The sequence below is a fragment of the Trachypithecus francoisi genome, unplaced genomic scaffold, assembly GCF_009764315.1.
Source record: "Trachypithecus francoisi isolate TF-2019V2 unplaced genomic scaffold, Tfra_2.0 Lachesis_group12, whole genome shotgun sequence".
Taxonomy (NCBI): domain Eukaryota; kingdom Metazoa; phylum Chordata; class Mammalia; order Primates; family Cercopithecidae; genus Trachypithecus; species Trachypithecus francoisi.
Genome location: NW_022681457.1, coordinates 89858305 through 89874847, shown reverse-complemented (window position 1 = coordinate 89874847; position 16543 = coordinate 89858305). Strand labels below are relative to the sequence as shown.

Genomic DNA, 16543 nt, shown 5'->3' with positions numbered 1-16543 from the left:
TGCAGTTCTGCCGTTTTATTTTTCCTGGGATACTCAAGGGGATGTGGGAACAGCCACAGGTGTGGTGAGGGGAAGCCCCCATCTCCCCTCCCCAGCCGCTGGGAAAGGGGAGAGGCCCAGGCGCCCTGGTCCTGGGTTGGTCCAGCCACTGTGGTCCCTGGGCCCAGTGGGCAGAGGGCTGAGGATGGAGCCCCTGGGAGGGTGGGGCGGGCTCCTAGGCGGGGTTCGGGATTCTTCATAAAAAGCCACGAAGCTTGATCCCCACGAAGCCCAGCCCCGCGGGGTGGGGGAGGGGACGCAGAGCCCAGATGTGGGGCCCGGCCCGGCCTGGCCCGTGGGGGGAAAGAATGGCAGAGATGGTGCCCATTGAAAGGAGGTGGGGACAAAGCGTCGGACCAGGTGGGCGGGGGATCCAGGTGAGGGGCGCAGGGCGGAGAGGCACGGCCCCCTGCCCAGCCCGGGCGCCTTCGCGTGGGGTCAGGAAGGTAAAAAACCCACGAGAGTGTGACGGGCCCGGGGGCTGGGGCGTGCGGTGCCGGTGGGGCGGGCGCACGGGGCGGCCCGCGTTCACAGTGACCTCGACGCTGGGTGTACAGTACGGGTGGAGAACCGCGGGCCCAGGCCGGGCTGGGCGGGCCGGACCGGTCACAGCCTGGTCTGGGCCTCGGGGATGTAGATCTCGATGCTGTCTGCGCTCTCGGTGGCCGAGCTGTGGCGGAAGGAAGCGGCGCGCTTGGCCGCCAGGAGCCGCTTGCGCGCTTCCTGCCGCTGCCGGTCCACGGAGTCCAGGGAGCGCTCCTTCACCGGCACGCCCCGGCCCCGCAGGGGCTTCTTTGGTATCGGCGGAGGGACCTTCTTCTCCTCCTGCGGAGCAGAGGACAGCGCTGAGCTGCGGCGCCGAACTATTCCAACACCTCAGTGCCCGCCCCCGCACCCCCGCACCCCCGCGCCCGGAGCGCTGACGACCGCGTGGCTCCGAACGCGATGGCGCTCAGAATCCGCCACGGATCCCATGACCTGAAGCCCCACCTGCGCCTGTTTCGACAAGGTCAAATCCCCACATTTTCCACCAAAGCGCAGCGCGTTCGAGCGCCCCCTGGTGGCGCCATTCTCAACAGCTCGCATCAGAACCGGGTTTTCACTCGGGGTCCTGACCCGGAGGAGGGAGTTCCCGACCCAGGCTCCGCAATGAGGGTGCACATACCAGGCCTCTGGCCCTCATCGCAGACAAGGTCCAGCGACCTGGCGGCTGAGGGGACTCTCAAGGTTCTGCCCTGGATGCCTAGGCCCGTCCTTCTGTAAGGTCTACTTTTGCCTTTTGCTCCCTCCAGCTGCAGCCGCCATTCCCTGCCCCCCGCTCCCCCGCGCTGAGGAAGCCTTGGGGTTCTGGCAGCTCAAGCACTGGTGAACACTGGGGCCAAGCAGATGGCAGTGGCCACGAGCATGGTCACTCTGGAAGGGGATGGTCACCTATCACCTGTCCAAGGCTGCCCTTGCTGCCTATGGGTCCCTTCCTCTGCCCCCTTGTTCATCCCACCCTTCACCTCTCTGGGGAGGGGAATTTCCCAGAGTCTGGCCTCTTTGCCTAAAGGGACCCCAGCCCCACCTTAGGCTCCAGGAGTTTCCAGCTGTTGGCCTTGAGTTGCTGTAGCTCCAGGAACTTGAGGGTCACATCCTCGATGGAGAGCTGTAGGAGGTCCCAGAAACCCGCCAGGTCCTGGAAGGTGGGCACAGGGAACGCAGTGGGATCCTGCAGCCGAGGAAGACAGAGGGAAAGTCATTGGTCAGGGAGATCTGAGCCCCAGGCAGGACTATCCGGCGGGAACCTGCCGCCGATAATTCTTCATGGGTTCTTTTCTATTTTACCTAAGTGCTGGCCAGTCTGAGAAACAAAGGGAAAGAGTACAAAAGAGGGAAATTTTAAAGCTGTGTGTCGGGGGAGACATCAGATGTCGGCAGCTTCCATGATGTCCACAAGCCACAAAACCAGCAAGTTTTTATTAGTGATTTTCAAAAGGGGAGGGAGTGTACGAATAGGGTGTGGGTCACAGACATCGCATGCTTCACAAGGTAATAAAATATCACAAGGCAAATGGAGGCAGGGCGAGATCACAGGACCAGGGCGAAATTAAAATTGCTAATAAAGTTTTGGGCATGCATTGTCATTGATAGTATCTTATCAGGAGACAGGGTTTGAGAGTAGACAACCCATCTGACCAAAATTTATTAGGCAGGAATTTCCTCATCCTAATAGGCCTGGGAGTGCTACAGGAGACGGGGGCTTATTTCATCCCTTATCTACAACTGTAAAAGACAGATGTTCCCAAAGCAGCCATTTCAGAGACCTCCCCTTGGGAACGCATTCTCTTTCTCAGGGATGTTCCTTGCTGAGAAAAAGAATTCAGTGATAGTTCTCCTATTTGCTTTTGAAAGAAGAGAAATACGGCTCTGTTCTACCTGGCCCACAGGCAGCCAGACTTTAAGGTTATCTCCCTTGTTCCCTGAAAATTGCTGTTATCCTGTTCTTAAGGTGCCCAGATTTCATATTGTTCAAATACATATGCGCTACAAACAATTTGTGCAGTTAACGCAATCATCACAGGGTCCTTGGGCAACATACATCCTCAGCTTACAAAGATGACGAGATTAAGAGATTAAAGACAGGCATAGGAAATCACAAGAATATTGACTGGGGAAGTGATAAGTGTCCATGAAATCTTCAGAATTTATGTTCAGAGATTGCAGTAAAGACAGGTGTAAGAAATTATAAAAGTATTAATTTGAGGAATAAATGTCCATGAAATCTTCACAATTTATGTTCTTCTGCCATGGCATCAGCCAGTCCCTCCATTCGGGGTCCCTGACTTCCTGCAACAAGGACAAGAGAAAGTCCTATCCACTCTTACTGCCAGGAACCTCAGCCTGGGAGAGTGGGTGGGGGCTGGGAGACAGGGGGACAAGAAAGAGCCCAGCCCTCCCTTCTTGTGCACAAACACCTGGTCCTACCTCCAGGCACAAGATTGACAGCTACCCCTGCAGGCATGCAGGCCTGGTCTCACCTCTGGTACACACACAGTCTGGGTCACCTGCCTGTCTCACCTCTAGCACACACACACTCTGGGTCACATATATCTGGTAGGATCTACTACTATGGGCACTCACCATGCTTTGCTGACACAGCCGGAAGAACTGCTGAACCTTCTGGGACAGGAGAAGTTGTGTGCTGCCCACAGCACTGCGGATCTTCTCCAGGACTAGAAAGCAGAAGGAAATTCAGGGAGGGAAATGATGCATCTCCTTCCCCAGACTCCAGGAAGTCTGCCCTGAACGCTGACCCCTCGGTTGCTTGGCACTGTCTATCCATCAGTCTCCTCCAGCCCCAGCCCCATCCTATCCTCAAGTTCATAACAAGTTCTTGCTCCACTACACCAAGACTGTATCCTCAGACCCTGATGTTCCCTCCTTCATACAGCCTACATTTCTTGAGTGCTCATCCTCCTTTATCCTTTCTCCCTCCCATATTAGCAAACAGACAGAAACCAGCCCCAGCCTAGCCTAAAGCATTGGCCAGGGCATTAGCTCAGTGACCACCCATTGGCTAAGCTTTGTTCATCACTCACCAGTGCATGCAAGACTCCTTGGCTCTTTAAGAATGACCAAGTAAGTTAATGTACGTAACACATCTTCATAGTCACTGTCCCCCTCAACTCAGAGATTCTGGAGTAAGACTGTGTCTCTCAGTGGATCTGACTTACAGGAAGGGCCAGGCTTTCCCTCGGGCCAGGGCCATGTCTCCCTGGCTGAATCTCCCTCATCTATGCCTCAGACAGGATCTGACATTATGAACTGCCTCCCTCTCTGTAATCTTGGTCCCACCACCTGGATCCTCACACCAGTCCAGATCTTAGTCCCCATAAACTTGGTGATTTGGACTAGTAGCCATCCATAGAAGGTCCAGCCCTTTGGCCTGCATTGTCTGCAGTGCCAGCCCCTGGCCTCTAAAGCTGCACCGTGTGCACCCTGCTCCCTTCCAAGAGCTCCCAGCATGCCTTGCTGCCAATGTTGACCCGCCAGGCTCCAATGCAGATCAGTGAGGCACAAACTGAAGGGGCCTCCTGTTACACTGCAGCCCCAGCCACCCCCATCAGGGTCTCCTGAGCACACACTAGGCCATGGTCCCCAGAGTCCCCTCATTCCGATGCCGTGACTCACTCTCCTCGGGTAGCTCATAGTCCTCCGCCTCACGCTCCATCTGCTGGCACCAATGCTCCAGCTTCTCCACCTCTGCCCGCAGCATCTTGATGAACCACTCGCCGTCCCGTGGGCAGGGGGACGCGCGGCCTGAGTCGGGGAGGCTACGTGAACCGCGCTCTATCCAGGAGTCACGGCGGCCGGCCCCGGGGCCGGGGGTGGGGGCGGGGGCAGGGCCGGGCGACCCATCGGTGGCCGGCGGCTCATACGGCAGTGGGTAGCCCTCGCGGTAGGCCCACTGGCCCTGTGTGTGGACCGTGCGGAAGACTGAGTAAGTGGGGGCCCGGGGCCCAGGCTGGGGCTCAGAGGCATGCCTCTGGAAGGAACGTCCAAACTGCAGGGCCTTGTCTTCTGTGGCAACCGTGGCCAGTCCTGCCAGGCCCTCCAGCTCCAGGTCTGCCTGCACGCCGGCCGTCACACTGTTGGAGCGCTTGAACCTTGCTCGCCTGGGGAGAGGGGTGGCTGTCATCCCCCATCGCCCAGGCTCATGCCAGCTCTCACCCCCACCCCAAGCCAAAAAAAAGGAAGGGAATGAGGAAGGGAACCTACAAAGTGATGGACATTAACCTATGCACTTTAAATATATTGGTCCTTGCAACAGCTATGTACATAATACACCTACCTATTGCACTGCCTCTAGACAGGGGTGATATCCAAACTATTTAGCAACCAGTTCAGTCCATGGACAGAGCAGATGCTGGCATACGCCAGGCAGAGCAGGCACAGACCAAAATGCTGTAGCAGTGCCCTGGAGAGGCTAGATTGTGGGGTGTGTCAGAAGAGCCAGGGTGGTGGCTCTTTACCAGTGAAGGCAGAAGTATTTCAATTTTTTTTTTTTTTTTTTTTTTTGAGATGAAGTTTTGCTCTTGTTGCCCAGGCTGGAGTGCAATGGCGCGATCTCAGCTCACCATAACCTCTGCCTCCTGGGTTCAAGCGATTCTCCTGCTTCAGCCTCCTGAGTAACTGGGATTACAGGCATACGCCTTTTGTCTCTTTTTGGAAGAGACAGGGTTTCTCCATGTTGATCAGGCCAGTCTCAAACTCCCAACCTCAGGTGATCCGCCCACCTCGGCCTCCCAAAGTGCTGGGATTACAGGCGTGAGCCACCACGCCTGGCCAAAGTATTTCAGTATTTTAACAAATGCTATGTCTATGCTAGTTTACACCAGCTGCACTAGAGTGTCCTCAGCCCTACCTAGAGATGAGTAAACCAAGTCAACCCAGCTTCAAAGTAGCCGAGCCAGGATTTGGACTCAGGGCTGCTGGGCTCCACAGTCCAAGCACTTCGCACTGCACCAGCTGCTAGAACATCACAGGAAGAAATGCCTTGGAGCAGCTGCGGGTGGAGTGGGCCTGCAGCTGGGAGGACTTCTCTAGGGACCCCAATGGCTCAGCCCAGAGCCTGGCCAGACACAGTAAGTCAGTGCCAGTGGAGCTGTATTAAGTTGTTTGCAGGAATGACATAGGGCTTGGAAATTTCTTGTCTTTGAGTTAATAATATGCAAATCTTATGCAAACCAGAAAGTCAACTGACCTTGTTCATTTTTTCCCTGAATTCAGAGTTCTTTTCTATAAAGAAGTCAGCAGTCCCTTAAGATGCATGAGGTTGGGACCAGGCAATACTTTAAGAAGTGGGAGCCAGGAGATGTGGGAGGTGGGAGATAAACAGAAGATCAAGGTTTGGAAATTCAAGGACCACAAAAGAAAAGCCTGTGTGTCCTGAGCTACCTCCACCCCTACATGGTCAGAAGGGATTGTGGGGCCAGCTCTACGGGTCCCTCTACCTCCCCAAGAGACTCTCCCAACCCCCGCAACTTCAGCCTTCCTCTTGCTGCCCAGGCCTTCTCTCCCTGCCTGCCTGCCTACTTCTCTCCAGCTGGCAGGCTGCCTGCTGGGAGCCTGTTGCCATAGAAACCAGGCCCAGAAGGATGCTGCAGGACCCAGGAAGGAGAGATGCACTCATGTGCAGTCTCCAACGAGCCCTATGTCCCAACCCCCACCCAGAGAGGGAGAAGGAGAGAGAACATATCCTCATTGCCTCCCACACAATCTTCCCCTCAGTGTCTGCCCTGTCCTGCCCTGGTCAAGGCTTGTACCACCATCTGCCCTGATGATTAAACTGGCCTCCTTTCAGATACCTCTGCCTCCATGAGTACCCTGCAGAGGAAGAGCATGGGACCAGGAGTTAGCTCTGAGTTCTAATGCTGGCTTTGTCACTGTGTACCTTTGTCACTCACCCTCCATCTAGGTCATCCAATGTGTATGTATATGTACTTAAAATATATATATATATTAGATATAAATATACACACATATATACATCTAAAAATACACACATATATACAATTATAGAAATAGATAAGTAATTGCCAAGGTAGCTCCTCTCTCTAAAATTACATTTTGCATATTTTAAGATCTGGGGCCCTCCCCAGTCCACCCAAGACTGGAGTAGTCTTCCTAAAGCTGAGCTCTGCCAAGTCATTCCCCTGCTCAAAACGCTTCCACGGTCCCCTACTACCAACAAGACAAAGTTCAGACTTCCTGTACCAGCATTATCTGAGGCCCTGATGCCCTGGACACAGTCCTCCTCTTCAACCTCATCTCCCCCACATTCTCCTTGTTCCCCAAGTTGACTCCAAGTCTTTGCACACGCTATTTCCCTGCCTGAAATGTCCATTCCCTGCTTAAGTCCTGTTTCACCTGTTTCACCCCCCTCTCCCCGCAAGACCACACCTGAGTACCACACCTCCCTCAGCAGCCCTCCTGGCTTCACAGGCAGCCCTGCTGTTTGGGCAGATTGTTCTTTCTGGTGAGAGTCTTGCGTGTCTAACTGCAGTTAGGATGCACCTTGACTTGCTTTGAATGTTCGTGTGCCTTTGTGATCTAGTTAGCTTGTGGCTCCTTCAGAGCTACAGCTGTTGCAAACCACAAAGGTAATAGAGGGGTTTGCTCCAATAAATACGTGCCTGATAATCTGCCATGCCTGCGTGCTTTCCTGTCACCCCTGCTAAACACAGCTCTGTCCTTCGGCACTGCCATGTTCACTGCCTTCCACCTGTCCTCTGAGATGTCCTGAGAGGATCCCATTCCATCGTGATGGAAACAGTATGGAAACAGCCATACTGCCGGGAACAGAAGCACCAAGTGCCCCAGGCTGCATGCTTCTCAAGTCACTGCCTCAGTGAGCTCTCTCACATGTCTGCCTCAAAGGAGACCAAGGAAGTCGAGGAGCCGATGGGATGACCGGAAGCACAGTCCTCACCAACGCTCCCGGCCAGCAGCCAGAGATGTGTACAGCACAAGCAGGAGGTGCTCATCCCTATGCAAGTGGCATTTAAAACCAGCAGTGTGGGCCAAGCTCACCCAAGAAAAGAACAACGGATCCAAGATCCAAACCCTGGGGAAACATGGACATTTCAGGGGTGGGTGGAAATGGTGCAGCTCATAAAGGAGTCTAAGCCGGAAAGGAAGACTGAGAAAACCAGCAGAAAGTGACATAAAAGCAGAGAGGGGACAGAAAGGTCTCATGAAGGAATGGGCAGCTAATATGGAAAACGCAGCCGGTTAAGAATGAAAGGTGCCCACGGATTTGGCAATCTGGAAGCCACGGGTGATCCAAGCAAGAGTGGGTTTGGTGGAATGTGGGGGCAGATGCAGACTGCAGCAGGTTGTCAGGAGGTGGAGAAAACTAGTCAAGGCAACCCTCAAAGAGCCTGGCTGAGAAGGGAGGAAGGCAGAAGAGAATGTACTGTTAAAGAGGGATATTTTGTTTTGGGTGCTTCTTGCTTGCTGTATCCCAAGAGGAAAGAACCTGTAGGCAGAATAATAGCCACCAAAGGAATCCACATCCTAATCCCCAGAACCTGTGAATATGTCACCTTCCACAGCAAAAAAGGAATTTGCAGATGTGACTAAGTTAAGGATACTAAGAAGAGGAGACTCTCCTGGATTATCCTGGTGTAATCACATTTTGTAAATTAAAGAGGGAGGCAGAAGAGTCAGAGAAGAAGATGGAACGACAGAATCAAGGTTGGAATAATGCAACCTGGGGACTCAGCCCACCACTGCTGGCTCCGAAGACACAAGCAGGCTGCAAGCGAAGGAGTGCAGTCAGCCTCCACAAACTGGAAAAAGTGACTAAATGGATGCTTCCCAGAGCCTTCCAGAGTCCAGTTCGAAACCCCAGTGAGACTCTGATCCCAGATAATAAATATGTATTGTTTTCTATCACTGAATTTGTGATCATTTTTTTCAGCAGGAATATGAAATTAACACAACCTGTAAAGAGAAGTGGAATGAAGAGAGAGAAGAGAGAAGGAACCAGATATAAGGGGGATAAAAAAGAATAACATCTTCTGAGCACTTAGTATGTGCCAGGAGAAGCACTTTCCATGAATAAACACGCTCAGTCCTCACAAACAGTCCCACTCTACGGGTGTTAGTATCAGCCCTACTAGTAGATCAGAAAACCGAGGCTTAAGGGGGTTGACTCCTAAAATGAAGGCAGGGCTGTTGGAAGAGACAAGGGAAGAGATCTAAGTAAGCTGGGGTTTGGCTTGGAAGTGGACAGAAGTCCCATCAGTTGACCCCAGTCATCACAATGAAGTGGGTGATGGGGGGTGGTTATCTGCCAGAGATGTCTGGGGAGTAGGGAAAGGAATGAAAATGAGCAGCTTTAGGGGGGGCATTAGAACAGAGCGGTTAGGGCCGTGTGCTCTGGAGCCTTGCCCGGGTCCAAAACCCAGCTCTGTGGCTTGTGCCTCATTTCCCCATCTGTAAATGAGAATGATAATAGTAACAGTTCATAAGATTGTTGTGAGATAATATCCATAAAGAACTCAGAACAGCACCCTGCCTGCCCATTGTGTTAGCTATTCTAGAGAAGTAGAATGGTTTGCAGCTCTCACTGAAAAGAAAGGGAGCTGGACAAACACAATCATCGGAATGTAGCACTGAGAACCCGGCTAGGGCATTGTAGTTATTAATTATTATGATTGCTGTTGATCATTTCCATCTGTTCTCCCACAGCGCTTTGAACAAAACTCTTTTATACTCCATATCACATTGTATCATTGCTGGTTATTTGCATAAGTGTCTCCTCACTAAATAGGGCAGTTCATCACACAGAAACGTTGGCTGGTTGATTGGTTGGTTGGTTGGAAGGAAGGAAGGATGGTAGAGACCACTAACTGTCTTCTAAGATCCATCTAAGGTTCTCCCTTAGTAGCAGAACCCCACCATTTTATGTTGGATGCATGGCTACTTTGAATAAAGATTCTTTCCCATTCTCCCTACCAACTAGATGTAGCCATGTGAGTAAGTTCTAGCCCATGAGACAAAAGTAGAAGTGGCATGTGCAACTTCCAGAAAGTGTCCTTAAAAGGAGGAGGTATGCCCTTCTTTGTCTCTTCCTCCTTCCCAGTCACCAGAATGCAGACATGATGGCTGGACCTCAAGCAGCCATTTTGAAACATGAGACCAAAGGGAAGTGGTAAGTGGGGTGGGGGATGAAGAATAAGATAGAAGGCTCCGGGCCCTGACACTGTGGGGCACCTACCAGACCTCAACTAAGTCTCCCTGGATTTCCTCTAAGTAAGAGAAAAATAAACTTCTATCATATTTAAATCACTGTTGTTTGGGGGTTTTCTAGAACTCACAGTCAAACCCACTCCTAACTATAACAGATGAATTTTTAGAATAGTGAAGTTCAGGGTTTATGTCGCTATTTAGTTTTGGATTTGGCAGTATTTGCTGTGGTGTCCACCAACAGCTGTCAGCACAGGATAGAAACCGGCTTCAGCTGTGAATTGTCATTAATGCGTAACAATGCGTTCACAGTATTTTCTCCCAAGCCTTTAAATGTGGCTGCAGAAGCCTCCTCCCTTTGAGTTCTCCAAGGTGACAATGATTACATTCCTGATGATTCTGCTAGTTGTTATCATGGTTACTTCAGGGAGAGTTTCCACTGTGATTCTACTTCAGGGAGAGTTTCTACTGTGATTCTCTGGGGGATAACATAAAAGCCTCTGGGTAGAAGCTGGATTATCCCAAGAGACACAGTATCCAAGGAAAGCTCAGTATCCAGAAGTTGTTGTGAGGTTTTGCCAGGAGTATTTGGCAGCAGGCTGGAGGGGTGGGAGGGGGAGTGGGTAGGGAGGGGGAAGGACAGTGTCATTTCAACTAGGCATAGCCTTCAAACTAGCTGCTATAGAAGCTCCTGTGTGAAGGCATCTAAAAGCCTAAACATATAATCAAGCAGGGCTCACTGAACCCACCACTCCAGCCTGGGGGCTGTGACAGGGATGCCAAGCAGAGGCTAGGGTGGGAGATTCAGGAGGAGTCATGAGGGTGAGTCAGGAACTGTCCTAAAGTTGCAGGCTCAGGAATGGAGGCGGCATTTGCACCCAGGGCTTTGGGCAGTCAGCTTCTCGTTGCTTTTGCAGGACTGTTCTTGGAATATAACTTCATGGGGATGGAAGCTTCCTTCCCAGGCCTCAAGGGGCCATTCTTTCAGCATATACCCTTCCCAAGGTCCCAAAGCTAGAAATGACCATAATGTTAAGGAAAGGGTAGGCAGGTCTTCCTCCACAGAGTTCTCCAGGTGGCCCTTAGTGGGCACAAGCAGGTATGAGTAGGGATGTCAGATAAAATATAGGACTCCCAGTTGAATTTGAATTTCAGATAAATGACAGATTTTTTTAGTATAAGTTATGTCCCAAATATTGCATGTGACATATTAAAATGTATTCATTGTTTATCTGATCATCAAACTTCACTGGGCATCCTGGTGGTTTTTGTTTCTTTATTTTGGCGAGTTTTGCTGTTGATGTTGTTGGTTTTGTTTTTGCTAAATTTACAGTTTAAGATAAGGTCTTTCTGGGGGGGACCTAAGGGTGGAAGATACAGGCATATCCCCATGGTTAGAGAGAGTTGGAGGCAAAAATCCCATTTTCGATGACTTCAAAAGGCCACTTGCTAATATTCAGCAAGGCATTTGATGCATCCTTTTATCATGGCCCAGAGTGTGCTGGGTCTAGGGAAACAGGTGCCGTAAGGACACATTGAGACACGGCTGGTAACTGATTAAGTATGTTCTCTCTCACCACAAGGCCTTAGCATATGCTATTCCTTCTGCCTGGAATCTTATCTTCCATTTTTCACTCAGTTAATTTTTGTTCATCCGTCAGATCTCCATGCAAACGTCACTTCCCAGGGAAGCCATGCCTGATACCTCTGGCAGACTCAAAGCCCCATAGTCTACACTGTCATGGCTCACATGCCTCTCCTTTGCGGTACCTGGCACAGTGGCTATGTCATTAATGAGATTCTTAGATTAACTTGGTGGTAAGCTTTGCACGGGCAGGAGCTGTCTCTGGTTCTGCTCACCTTTGCATCCTCAGTGCCCAGCACAGTGTTTGGCAAATAATACAGATCCAATAAATATCTATGGACAGATGAATCTTGGCGGGGGTGTGTGCAGTGGAGATAGAACTGAAGGGGTGCCAGCCCCCTCCTTGTATATTCTATGCCAAGTGATCACTGATGCTGGGCAACTGGAAGGACTCACAGACAATTCCCAGACAGAAGGGACAATAAGTCCAAAATCCTCACCCAAGAGGTGAGCAGGGAACATCCTGAAAGCCAGAAGAGAAGAGATGTTTCCTGCCCAGCAATTTTTAAAACCAAAGCACAGAGAAAGAAACAGATACTGGGATGAGCGAAACAGCAGTAAGGACAAGAGAGTCAAAGAAAATGGGGCTGGGCTGTGTGCGGCGGGCTAGGCCTGAACGCTGGCCAGGCGAGGCTGCTGGAATTCATGGCTCACTTTTATGCACCAGTTGGGGCATGGTATGTGAGGAGTCAGACTTAAAGTGCCAGGGACATAAGGGACAGAAAGGACTATGCAGGTGTATGACTAAGGACGCCTGCAGCAGACAGGCCAGGGAGCCTGGCCAAAGAGATGGGCCAGATTTCCCCTCTCCCCACCTGTCACTCCCTCTGAATTCCCAGTGTGATCACCTGTCCCAGGCAATTTGGTTCTTTAGATGCTTATTCAACACCATGTCCTCTCCTCAGTCCGCCACATCAAGACCTCACCAACCACTTACACGACAGCAAGGAAGGCCACATTCTCTGCCTGTCCCTGCCCTTCCCTGACTTTCACTCCAAAACACTGCTCAAATTGGCCCACTTCTCTCTGTATCCACTGCTATCAGCCTTACCCAGACCACTGATCCACAGAGTAGACTGAACTAACTTAGGAAGCTCCCACTCACACCCTAAACACATAGAAATGCTGGGTTTTAAGAAATCAAAAAGGTGTTTTTGCTACAATGCTGGGCTTGAAAATAGGAATGAGAATTTTCAGGGTAACAGAAACAGGAAAGAAATTCAAAACCCGTATAGTCAGAGAGGGTCTAAGCCAAGTGAACCACAGGGAGATCAGGCCAGACATATGCTAGAGGCTGGATGAAAATGCTGAAGGAGGATGAGAGGAGAGACCCCAAACCTGTGCAGCAAGGGGAGCTGGAAAGAGATCCTATGCACAAAGCCAGCAGCCAAGAAGGTCTGTTTCATTTGCAAACTTGGACTGGAAACACTCATGCCAGGGATGCAGCAATGTGGCCTAGAAGGAGAATGCTGGGAAATCAGAACATGAAGCCTTCCTTGTGTGGGGGTGTGGGGTTCAAATGAGTATTACCCTCATGAAACACAAGAAACGTCAAGCCTCAAGGGAAGACACTAACTTTAAAATTTCAAGCAATGCTTCAGCATGAAGGAAACTGAACCAGGAGGAAGAAGAGGGCAGTAACAAACAATAGTGAACACACAAATTATGGAAACACACTTGTAAATCTAAACTGTTGAAGCACAAAAGATACAACAGCAGCTGATTTCGCAGACTTTTAAAGAGGTATAATCAAACTGCTAGATAAACATAACATGGAAGATGGGAGGAGAAAATTAAGAAGGAAATTAAAGTGTTCCAAAAGTCTTGTTTTGTGCCTAAGAGGGACAGAAGTACTGACTAATGTTAGACTTTATTAGGAAAATATGAAATTAAGTATATCTGTTAAATTTTTAAGGGAAATCACTACTAAAATGTAAACTTCCAAACCAGTGGAGAGAAGAAGAGAAATAAAGTAAACTCTATTTACTGTTGATCAGTTCAACGTAAGATAAAAAGTAGGAGAGGGAGACAGCAAAGAAAAAGCATGTCAACTAGAAAATTTTAAAAGTGATGATAGAAATAAACTCAAATCAGTAAAGAAAAATATATACATGGATTAAATATGTCTAAACTCTACTTACATATCGCTTATAAGCAACACATATAGGCCAGGCGCGGTGGCTCAGTTCTGTAATCCCAACACTTTGGGAGGCCGAGCCAGGTGGATCACCTAAGGTCAGGAGTTCGAGACCAGCCTGACCAACATGGTGAAACCCCGTCTCTACTAAAAATACAAAAAATTAGCCAGGTGTGGTGACGCATGCCTGTAATCCCAGCTACCCAGGTGGCTGAGGCAGAAGAATTGCTAGAACCCGGGAGGTGAGGTTGCAGTGAACTGAGATCATACGAATGCACTCTAGCCTGGGCGACAAAGCAAGACTCATCTCAAAAAAATAAAAATTAAAAAATAAAAAGCAACACATCTAAAACATAAGGATATAGGAAGGTCGAAAATAAAAGGATGGAAAAAGATGTATTGGAAAATTAACCAAAAGCAAGCAGTCATAGCAATAAAAATCAGGCAAAAAAGACTTCAAGGTAAAAGCCATTAGTAAGGATGAAAAGCAGCCTATTTAATGACAAAAGAGCCAAGCCACCAAGAAGATACAACAATCACAAGCTTGAATGCTTATAAACAGCACATTCTCAAACTGAAGTAAAAATTAACAAAGTTACCAGGGAAAATGACATATCCACAATCGTGGTGAGACATTTGTAACACACCTCTCAGAACTGGTAGATCAAATGTACAAAAAAAGAGATAAACATTTGAAAAATATAATTTATAAATTTGACCATATATGACAGTGGTCTCCAAACTTTTTGGCACCACGGACTAGTTTCCTAGGAGACAATTTTTCCAGAAGTTGCAGGGGGGCGTGGTAGGGGATGGTTTTGGGATGATTCAAGCACATTACATTTATTGGGCATTTTATTTCTATTATTATTACATTGTAATATATAATAAAATAATTATTCAACTCATCATAATGTAGAATCAATAGGAGCTCTGAGCTTGTTTTCCTGCAACTAGACGGTCCCATCTGTGGGTAATGGGAGACAGATTATCAAACACTAGATTCTCATAAGGAGCACACAACCTAGATCCCTCACATACACAGTTCACAATAGGGTTCAGGCTCCAATGAGAATCAAATGCTACCGCAGATCTGACAGGAGGCAGAGCTGAGGCAGTAATGCTCACTCGCCTGCTGTGCACCTCCTGTTGTGTCTGGTTCCTAACAGGCCATGGACAAGTACCAGTCCCCCGCCCGGAGTTTGGGGACCCCGATATATGATATACAAATATATAATGAAGGAAGTCTCAACAAATTCTAAGGAATAAATGTAACAGATACATAATATGACCACAATGGAGCATATTTAGAAATCTGTAATGAAAAGGCAGTTCCCTGTCAAAAAAATTCATTTGAAAACTTAAAAAAAAATTATTGTAAAAATTCATAGGTTAAAAAAGAAATTATGAGAAAAGTGATGAAAGATGAAAGTTACATCTTCAGAAATGTACAATAAAAATGCTGCTTCTCAAAACTTATGAGATACAGCCATGAAAGTATATAGATATAAGGGAAGTTACAGCCCTAACAGCACATGTTAAAACATAACAAATATTGAAAGTTAGGGATGAATTCAAGACGCAGAAAAAAACACAAACACAGCAGATGAAAGAAAATAATCAAAAGTAGTAGAAGAAAGGAAATATTAAAGATTGCTCACCAAAACCAAACACTAGTTTTTTTAAAAGACGAATAAAATATAAATTTCAACATACTTTTTTTTCTTTCCCCCCCTTTTCTTTCTTTGACACAGGGTCTCACTGTCTCAAAGACAGGCTGAAGTACAGTGGTGTGATCAGAGATCATGGCAGCCTCAAACCCATGGGCTCAAGTTATCCACCTGCCTCAGCCTCCCCAGGAGCTGGAACTACAGATGCACACCACCAAGCCTAGCTAATTTTTGCATTTTTTTGTAGAGATCTGGTCTCACTATGTTGCCCAGGCTCATCTTGAACTCCTGACCTCAAGCAATCCTCCCACCTCAGCCTCCCAAAGTACTGGGATTATAGGTGTGAGTTACTGTGCCCAGCCTAAAAATATATTTAAATGATAAAATATACAAACCTCAGGCAAGGCTGATTCAAGAAAGAGAAGCAAGACATAAATACATGGTATTAGAAATAAAAAGGGAGCCAAGCACAGTGGCTCAGGCCTGTAATCCCAGGACTTTGGGAGGCTGAGGCAGGCAGATCACTTGAGGTCAGGAGTTCGAGACCAGCCTGGTCAACATAGTGAAAACCCATCTCTACTAAAAGTACAAAAATTAGCCAGGCATGGTGGCAGATGCCTGTAATCCCAGCTACTCGGGAGGCGGAGGTTGCAGTGAGCCAAGCTCGCATCACTGCACTGCAGCCTGGGCAACAGAGTGCGACTCTGTCTCAAAAAAAAAAAGAAAAAAGAAGAAGAAATGCAAAGGGAGATATCAATATAGAGATGCAATAAATATTGATAACACATTTTAATACTATGAGAAAGAATATTTGTGCCAAAAACTTTGAAAACCATCAATTTTTATTAAATGTTTCTTTTTTTAGAAAAATATAAATCACCAAAATGATTCAAGAAAAAAAATAAAACCAGAACAGGTCAATAATCACTAAAGAAACTGAAGCTGTAATTTTAAAAGTCTCTCCTACCCGCAAAAGCCATCAGACCTAGATAATTTTATAGGCAACCTTTATCAAACCTTAAGGAATAGATAATTCTTGTCTTACAGAAATTGTTCCAAAGAATAAAAACACAGAGAAACCTACCAAATTCATTTTAGGAGCCTATCTTAGCTCTAATACCTGAATTGAATAACAATAAAAAATGGTAAGCTTATAATTATTATGATTTATCACTTATGATATGTTCATAAATATAAATGATTTAAAATTTTAAACTAACAGGCCGGGCGCGGTGGCTCAAGCCTGTAATCCCAGCACTTTGGGAGGCCGAGACGGGCGGATCACGAGGTCAGGAGATCAAGACCACCCTGGCT

General features: G+C 48.3%; 1 protein-coding gene across 1 annotated transcript in view; it reads right to left on the bottom strand.

Moving 5' to 3' along the window:
- The window catches only part of DLGAP3 (DLG associated protein 3), a 64151-nt gene continuing 47608 nt past the window's right edge, over positions 1 to 16543 (bottom strand). Inside the window, exons 9-12 of the mRNA XM_033227176.1 lie at positions 4213 to 4697; positions 3163 to 3254; positions 1607 to 1750; positions 1 to 864 (exon numbers count right to left, since the gene is read on the bottom strand). Coding sequence (XP_033083067.1) covers positions 646 to 864; positions 1607 to 1750; positions 3163 to 3254; positions 4213 to 4697 — 940 coding nt within the window. The 3' untranslated portion in view covers positions 1 to 645. The remainder of the gene's footprint in view (positions 865 to 1606; positions 1751 to 3162; positions 3255 to 4212; positions 4698 to 16543) is intronic.